Here is a 9,044-nt window from a genome sequence, read left to right on the forward strand (position 1 = left end):
TCCCTTCTCCCCGTGGTGGGCGCAGTTACTTACCTGTAGATTCCGGCTGAAGTGAGACCCGGCTGGTGGTGTGGGGCAGAGTGTAGCCCCGTGCAGGCTTGATGATGAGCACTGAGGGACGTGCAGGCACCCGGATCTGAGCCGAGTTATTTCCCAGAACTGCCCTCCTGTCCGGCTGTCCCACGTGTGTGCCCAGTCACCGCAGTCAGATCTGAGCGCTCTCCTCTGCCCCTGCGTCTTACAGACGGTACCATCCCCCACTGCCTGCTTGACTGGAAACCCTCTGGACACACTGTCATTTACCGACCCTAACTGTAGTCTGAAAAATGACCCTCCTCTTCACACTCTTCTGTTAAGACTGCAGCGTTTCTGCATCTTTGTGTTCCAGGATGTGCGTCTGGCAACCCTCTGCGGTTAGCCCACTGCACCCCTCCTACAGGGTGAAATGTGGGGAGAAGCACGATGCAGGAAGGGGTTTAGAAAAGCCATTTTCTGGTTTATCTTCAGGCAGGAGCAGAGAGAGGACTCCAGAGGCCATGGGGCGGGGCATTCAGGTAGCTGGCTCTGCGCTCAGAGCCCCTTGCAGGGACTCCCACGGGGCATTGTTGATGCATTTCCAGAAAATGTGTAGGCGATGGAATGCCTGGAGGTTCTTCCCTTCAGGGGGAAGGAAGAGGGAGGGGAGGGCTGTGAGAAGCTGGCTGCGGTCTTGCCCACAGGGCAGGGCAGGGCCCGTCAGCATGGGACCCCGTCTGCCTGCCTGCGGTCTAGTTATAAGAGGGCGCCTGTAGTAGTGACTGGATGGACGTGGTCAGGGACATGAGGAGCCCTCGGGGACGTTTTCTTGGGGCCATTTGAGTCCCTTCGTGCCTCTGTTGAAGAGAGTTTCGGGTACTTTCTGTGTGGATGTTGGGACACGCTTGGGTGAGGATGTTTTTTGCAGGGACACGGCAGGGCTTCCTGGCCAGGGCCCGGCCCACTCTCACCCAGCACAGACCGCTCTCCTCGGCTCTGAGTCTGTTCTGTCTTCTGCAGGAGCCTCTGCTTCTCCACTGAAGATTCTCTGCACCCCAGAAGGAATAAGGCTTCAGTGCTTCATGAAGTACTTCACTGAGGAAATGAAGGTGAACTGGTACCACAAGTAAGTGTCCATGTGCCATGGGCTGCGGCCCTGTGCGTCCACAGGGTGGTGCCCGGGGGCCATCGCTGGGACGCAGGGCTCCTGGCCAAGTCCTCTTGAGACTGCAGTTTTGAGAAGTGATGACAGCCGTGTGCTCAGGGCAGGAACCTCTCAGAAATGGGGGGAGAGGGACAAAGACAGAGAAGTGCCTGAAGGTGCTGGAGATGGAGTTCTCTGCTGTCTAGGTTTAGACAAAGGTGGTTTTGCCGGTGACACACGTTTTGTCTAGAATCTGTCAGAGCTAGTGGAGAAAGAATATTCAGAAACCACGCTCCAGATTTCCAGTCTGTTGGTTTCCCATTAGATCAATTAAAAAGAAAGGATCAAAACACACTTAATAGTACTTAAGAGAAGAAAGCAAGTGAAATCAAGCCCTTCACACGGCAGGTTTCTCTGTTTTCACGTCTGCTGTGGTTGCCTGTCCAGGTGGGCATGCTCACTATTAAAGCAAGAGACTCCCCTGATGCTCACGGCGGTGGACCAGGGCCTGCCCCCAGCCCCTTGGGGTCTGCCCTTCTGACCCTCCTCCCCAGGCATATCTCCAGCACACTCGTCAAAGCTTCCAGTCTGTCAGGAACAGGACCAAGTTCAGGGTTACCGTCCCCCGGGCCTGGCCTCCGACGGGCAGTAGTGGGGACTGTGGTCAGTCTGTCGCTAACCTGAGGACACGGGCAAACTTTCCAGGCCACGTTCTCAGTGACGTCCAGAAACCCAGACCTTCTATTCCTCAGTGGACAGGACCCCAGCGTGTTCACACGTGCCTTACAGAACCTTGGCTGTATGTCACTGTTTGACTATCAAGTTCTTATTAGACAATAATCTGAAACACAGAGAATAACAAGCGTTTGTTGAAATACAGCCTGCCATTGGAAGCTACCGGGGTGCCTGAGGGAGACTCATCCTGGGGACCCGGGCATTCTGTGCCTGTGGGTGATGAGGAATCAATAGAGAATGATGAGGATTTGGTGAAATGTGCGGGTCAGCAAGGCCGATTGCTCTTTGAGGAAAATGCTGAGTAAGACCTAAAGGGCCACTTAGAGGAAGGCGGAAACCTGCTTCTAATGACTTGGAAACCCACAAAGTGGAACTAGCAGAAACATTCTCTGGTAGGGGATTTTCTTCTCTTGCTGGAAGGTGACGTGACTGTGATGGGGGAGGGCTAGACCTCACAGTGTGAAGTACTGGCTGCTGAAGGCGTCGAAGCAGCAGGGCTACTGAAGACTCCTGCGGCCTCTTTTCAGAAGGAAACAGTTAACACTGCTTTAATCCCAGAATGTGGACTTTAACTCAACTTGAGGAGCTTTGCTCAGAGGCCCCTAAAGTCTCAGTGAAGCCTGGAGCTCCCGGGGGAGGGGAGATTCGGGGCTACCCTGCCGCCAGCCCACCGCCTTCCCTGCCCACCCCTGCAGGGACCAGCCTCCTGGTTGCTTTCACACAAACGGGCAGACATGTGTAGGCTTTCGAACATCTGCCTCTTTCTCTCCTTAATGTAAGATGTTTTAAGATTGCTTGAGAATAAAGGGATTCAGTCAGGTTTTGTGATCAACTAATAAAACCAAGGAGGTGGTTTTATCCAATTTGGCCCATTTAAGTCCCCATGCAGTAAGGAACAGGTGGTACTTTGAGCCAAGGTCCCTGTCACTGGGGTGACGGTAACAGTGAGCTCCACAGCAGCTGTGCTGCTCCAGCAGGATTGGTTTGCCTTCTTCTAAGCTGACAGACTCATGGAAACGCTGTGGCAGGTGTGGGCTGAGGGTGGGGCTGCTGGCCTGGGAAGGTTCTGGAGATAAGGGTTCACCTGGGGATGGAGCCAGGCCGGGAGTGGTAGAGGGGTGGATCTGCTGCAGACTGCAGGCTTCCTGTGTGTCTGGGGGACAGAATGTGTCTCTGGTCCAACCAGACGGCGGTGCTGTGACCATAGGGTGGGGGCAGAGGTCAAGTCTGGGGTTGGGACCGAAGACTGGAGCTGATCTCAGGGTCACGCTGGGCTGGGGACGTGCTGGCTCGGGCCAGGGGTTCCTGCAGGAGGCCCAGCGGGCGGCAGGGCTCCAGACACGTGCGGGCAGGTTGCATGTGGTCTGGCGTTCGGTGGACGCCCCCTCCTTCAATGCCGTGTTCAGCCTTCGTCATGGCTGTATCGATGCTGGGTGTAGCTCTCCCTTCGTGATCGGGTTGTTTCACTCGCCATGATGTCCTTGAGGCCCATTTGTGCTGTAGTGGGTGTCAGAATTTCCTCCCATTCCATTGTGCAGATGGGCCACCGTTTGCTTACCCATCGTCTGTCTGTGGACAATTGTTTCCACCTTTGGCTACTGAGTCATGCCTTATGACTCAGTCCCTGCTGCCCATCCTTTTGGTTACATATCCACTGGATCTTACGGTGATTCCATTTTTAATTTTTTAAGTAGAAAAGTAACTCATGGCCTAGACGATTTGATAGTCTATGTGTGATAGTCTATCCAGCAAGCAGATGTTAAACTGCAGCGTATCTCTATGAAATAAGGATCAGATTTAATTTCGGAAGGTTTTCAGAGCTGAGCTGCTGATGTGGTTCGTAAATGTATAATATCCAGAGACATCTATGATGACATCGACTTTACAGCTTGGAGGAGGCTCCCTCTGAAAGACGCCCAACATGCCCCAGAGGTGTCTCACGTGCGATGTGAGATTGTAAATCGAATGTGTCCTGTGACTTTTCAAAGGGACGCTAAGATTGCATCGAGCGAGCACATGAGGATCGGTGGCAGTGAGGAGATGGCCTGGCTGCAGATCTGCGAGCCCACGGAGAGGGACAAGGGGAAGTACACCTTCGAGATTCTCGACGGCAAGAAGAACCACCAGCGCTCGCTTGACCTGTCTGGTCAGGGTGAGTTCATTATTCTCTGGCCCCTGGTAATTCTGTACTAGGCGATCGGGGTAAGCTGGATGCTGAAAAGGGAACCGCCAAGTTTACGATTTTCATTCAGAGAGGATGACTTCTGAATCAGCGCTTTATTCATTCAGCTATTTGTCAGTGTTCACTAAGCAAACTCAGGAGCAGAGAGAGTGAGTGAATAAAAGCCAAACACATTCAAACTTACTCACTAATGTGCGAAATATTCCCTTGCAGCTTTCGATGAAGCGTTTGCTGAATTCCAGCAGCTCAAGTAAGATTTGCATGTTTGCCTATTATTCTTCCATCTGGGGTCCAGGGGACAAGGTATCATTTTGGTTGAGTGTGGGGACCTCTGTAGAGGCCTCACTGACCCAAGGGATGTGAAGCTCTAGGAACTGGGATAAATTGGCAATTTAAGCCATTCCACATCCAGAAGAAGTTGTCCTTCTAAACTATAAATGCATCTAACAATTAATTTTAGAGTTATAATGACCCTGGGTTACTTGAATTTAAATACTGAATTTCTGAAATAGGCATACTTATAGCCACACGTCATACAGAGCAATTTTTAAAATGTTGTATGTTTAGTTTCCTTTTAAAGACTTCGTATTTTTAGGGCAGTTTTAGGATCACAGCAAAATTGAGAGGAAGGTACAGAAAATACCCGCCCCCCCACCCACTCAGGGGCGGCCTCCTCACTCACCACCATCGCACAGTCCACGAGTTACAACTGATGCGCCTGCGTGGACGGGTCACCATCACCCTGAGTCTGAGGGTCGTGTTAGGGCTTGCTCTTGGTGTTGGACAGTCTCTGGGTTGGGACAAACATAATGACAGGTATGACAGGTATACACACGAGAGTTTTCCTGCCCCTGTGCTGTTTGAGGGTCACTTCTGCTGGGAATCAGTCTGCAGCCTTCTCAGATTGGATTCTTTCACCCAGTCATAAGCACCTAACTTTCTCCTGTGTCTTTTCATGGTTTGAGAGCTCATTTCTTCTTAGCTGATTAATATTCCATTGCTCAGAGCAACTTTTAAAAGAATGATTTAGGATTTCTAAACTGTGTCTCAATTTTAGAGCATCTTTAAAACTGAGAACAGTCTTTGTCCCGCACTAAGTTATTGAGTAAATATTTGTTGATGGATGAATGGATAACTGAGGTAAATCAGAAATCGACATTTTCAAAAAATATCTAAAAATCTCCAATGCAATCTGGTGAAAAGAGAGATCTCTTTACCCTGCGAGTGTGAATGGCAGACCTTTCTGTGGGTTTCAGCAGCTGGAAGGCAGGGCGGTGGGAGGTGTCAGGACTCTGTCCGACCCTGTGGCCCAGGTGTATTCTTGGGGAAGCTCTGTCTCTAGCAGACCTCTCGAATGTGTGAGGCTTCAGTTGACAGTGTTTGCTCATGGCTCTTTTATTCTCTCCCCTCTGCCCTCTTTAATTTTTAGGGCTGCTGCTTTTGCAGAGAAAAGTGAGTACATGCTTGATTACAATAAGCACAGTATATTCTTTTGGGGGGCTAAAGAGTCCGTATTTTAGAGCATTCACGGTGTGCATTGAGTGAGCACAGCAGACCTGCCTCACCTGAGGAAGCCCCAGGACTGCCCACGCCCCCTCTTGCCTCCAGCCGCCCACCCCCCGCGCCCTGCAGCCCGAGTGCCAGCCCCCTCCCCTCCCCCTGCCCTCTTTCCCGCCCCTTCCACCACCTGTTCTGTGTCCTTTTATGAGCTGCTCACTCAGGAGAGGCCACCAGAGGAGACGCAGGACAGGCTTCCTGTCCTGGAGGCAGGGGCGTGCCGGGCACGTGGGGTTGGGGTCAGGGGGCAGAGGGCAGGACAGAGGGGGACAGAGGCCACAGCGTGTCCTGGGGTTTCCAGGGAAAGGCAGGCGGGGTGGGGTGAACACGAGATTGGCCCGTTCTAGTGATTTCTCTGAGCTTTGGGTGACAGGGGTGTTCTGAGCTGCTGGGCACCCAGCCAGGGTGACTCGGGCAGAGGAGTGTCCTCTCCTGGGGACAGGGCAGGTGGCGGAGGCCGGCCTGGCCGGGGAGTTGGCACAGGTTGCGGGCGGCTCCTGGGCCCTTGGCTGGTGGGGGGGGGTGGTATCTGCCCAGCCAGGTGGGATTTCAGATGTCAGAACATCACAGGAGACAGAAATAAAAAAATATATATACAATACACTGCTCTTGCAAAATCCTCTCCCCAGAGGCCAGGCCCCTCCAGCTCCCGAAGGAATTCAGGAGGACATGGTTTGCCTGGTGTTGTAGCCAGGGTGAACCTTCACCCTCAAAGCCCTGCTCAGAGTCTGAGCTTCTAGAGTGTTTCCTGACCCGCCCCCGCTGCCCACCACCCTGCCAGTCCCTCCCAACACCGAATCACTCACCCTTCCGCCCGGACCTCGTCCAGGGGCCCTCCAACCATGAGCCTTGTCAGGCAGCACCCCACACCTGAGCCCCTCCTGGCCCCTGGGTGCCCCGACCCCCGGGAACATCCCCGTGGATGGTGTTCTCAGCTGAGCCACTTTCCCGTTGCAGATCGTGGCAAGGTGATCGGCGGCCTGCCCGATGTGGTGACCATCATGGAGGGGAAGGTGAGGGCGGGGGGGTCCTCATGGCAGGGGAGGGCTGCGGGATGCCCGGGAGGGCGGGGGGCAGTCCTCACGCAGTCCCAGGGTGTGGAGCCGGTGTGGGGGATCCCTGCATCCTGCCGGGCCTGGGCTGCCTCTGCGGATCTCGTCTCCTCAAGGGACAGATGGCTCATTCTTCCGAATACACAGGGCACCCCTCCCACCATGGGACACCTTGCGTGCTGTGTCTGTGGCTCCTGGTGTCTCCAGCCCTGGGCGTCCTCCTGTCGTGATTTCACAGGTCCAGGCTGTTCAAGGGTGTGACTGATGGGCAGGCGGTTGTGCACACCCACACCTGCACGACCCCTACCTAGTGTGGAGGTGGAGCCACCTTGTCAAGTGTGAAGTTAAAAAAAGTTGTCAGGGTCACTGTGAGGTGTATAATGGAACCATTTATTGGGGTTTTAATTCGTCACTTGTCACTGGAATTTGTAATGTCTAGTTGGTACTTCTGTGGGTGCTTGAGTGATTCCATTTCAGTGTTGCAGGGAAACATATATGAGAGATTATCTATTGAGCCAAAATACAAGTAGTTATAGCCCCTTTCTTTGGAGAAGGCAATGGCACCCCACTCCAGTACTGTTGCCTGGAAAATCCCATGGACGGAGAAGCCTGGTAGGATACAGTCCATGGGGTCGCTAAGAGCTGGACTCGACTGAGCAGCTTCACTTTCACTTTTCCCTTTCATGCACTGGAGAAGGAAATGGCAACCCACTCCAGTATTCTTGCCTGGAGAATCCTAGGGACGGCGGAGCCTGGTGAGCTGCCGTCTATGGGGTCGCACAGAGTTGGACACGACTGAAGCGACTTAGCAGCAGCATAGCCCCTTTCTTAACAGCTAAAGAAAGCCTGGTGAGATGTGGCTGCAGGTCACGGCCTGAGAATTAGCCCTAGTTCTACTGTATCCTGGGCTGAAAGTGTGCTTTGCTAAGTGTCCATCATGCAATTTACCACAAGACAAAACTGTCTCTGGATTTGCCAGGACTAAAGTGAATCCATGAGTATGAATATAAAGGAAATTTAGAAACAGGCTAAGACTATCTACTGGAAAACAGAGCTTAATAATCTTCAAATTCTCTCCTTGGCCTGTGGCATGGAGTAAATCTGGGAATGAACAGACAAGATTACCACGGAGTTTCCTCTCCAGCTGCCCCATGAGCTGTGACCCTCCTGCTCTTTTTGGATCCCTGCTGTCTCCAGTGGTGCCTCCATATACAAAGAGCACGTTGACCAAATAAATAATGGGTGGGGCAGATCAATACCTGGGTGGGGCCGCGGGTCCAGCCACACAGAGGCCACCTGACTCTTCTTTCTCTATCTCCCCCTCTCTGCCTGCTCTTCTCCCAAGACCTTGAACCTGACCTGCACGGTGTTTGGGAACCCTGAACCAGAGGTGGTGTGGTTCAAGAACGACAAGGACGTCGAGCTGACCGAGCACTTCTCAGTCAAGGTGGAGCAGGGCAAGTATGTCAGCATGACCATCAAGGGCGTGACCTCCGAGGACTCGGGCAAGTACAGCATCCACGTGAAGAACAAGTACGGGGGCGAGAAGATCGACGTGACGATCAGCGTGTACAAGCACGGGGAGCAGATCCCCGACGTGGTGCTGCCCCAGCAGGCCAAGCCCAAGCTCCTCCCTGCGGCCGCCTCCTCACCCGCCCACTGAGGGGCCGGGGGGCCGTGCCATCCCTGCCGGTGGCATCCCGCATGGCCTGACAGCCCCTCGCACGTAGTGGTTTTATCGTGGTGTTCTGTTAGTAGTTTCGGTCCTTCTGAGCAGAAGAGCCAGTGTTTCTCCGTACAACTGTGTCTCCCTGCACTGGACAGGGTGGGCGGGAGGTGAGCTGACGCCTCGCTGGGGCATTCTGTCCACGCCAGGGTCATGGCCCCTGATGCCTGCGGCCTGGGGGCTCTGAGATACTGGAGGCAGTCAGCATATGTGCCTCTTGCTCTCTGCTTTCTCTTGCTTCAGACAATAAAACTTCAGAAGGCAACTTTTGGTATCTCTTCTTTACCAAGTGGTTCCCAGCACATCAGCCTGCTCATCTTCCCTACCTGGTCTGGTTAATTACGGGACCTGGGGCGGCTTCACAGCTGGAGCCAGCGGGCCACGTGCCAGGCGTCCAGGGCGGAGGGGGGTCCAGACTCCCGCGTGGGCCCTGCTCCCTGCAACTTCCTGCAGGCAGGACACCCTGGCCAGCGAGAGGCCTCTGGTTTCCTAGGATTCCACCTGAACCCTTTCCTGAAAATCCCCGCCACTTTCCCCAGTCAGTAAGCACGGAGTGAAGCCCATTCCTGTGCTGACCCCACCTGTGTATCCATTCTCAAAACAGGAGGAGCCCTTGCTGAGTATTTATGTCTG

The 9,044-nt window shown here is 53.7% G+C and overlaps 1 protein-coding gene across 20 annotated transcripts in view; it reads left to right on the forward strand.

Annotated features, from left to right (window-relative positions):
• Nucleotides 1–8,676, forward strand: part of MYOM2 (myomesin 2) — a 64,130-nt gene extending 55,454 nt beyond the window's left edge. For 9 of the 20 annotated variants that reach the window (XR_014061270.1, XR_014061272.1, XM_081517447.1 and 6 more), the window contains 6 exons: nt 1,036–1,141; nt 3,883–4,046; nt 4,290–4,326; nt 5,506–5,528; nt 6,591–6,646; nt 8,031–8,676. Coding sequence is in view for 8 of the 20 variants with exons in the window: in XM_081517447.1 (XP_081373573.1) it covers nt 1,036–1,141; nt 3,883–4,046; nt 4,290–4,326; nt 5,506–5,528; nt 6,591–6,646; nt 8,031–8,348 (704 nt within the window). In the remaining 12 variants the exon portion in view is untranslated. Of the gene's footprint in view, nt 1–968; nt 1,142–3,882; nt 4,081–4,289; nt 4,340–5,505; nt 5,529–6,568; nt 6,647–8,030 lie in introns of all 20 variants that reach the window. The other 11 variants (XR_014061265.1, XR_014061269.1, XR_014061263.1 and 8 more) reach the window with 5 other exon arrangements.
• Nucleotides 8,677–9,044: the final 368 nt, after the last annotated feature.

The sequence above is a fragment of the Giraffa tippelskirchi genome, chromosome 8 (assembly GCF_054371585.1).
Source record: "Giraffa tippelskirchi isolate mGirTip1 chromosome 8, T2T-mGirTip1v1.2.pri, whole genome shotgun sequence".
NCBI lineage: Eukaryota > Metazoa > Chordata > Mammalia > Artiodactyla > Giraffidae > Giraffa > Giraffa tippelskirchi.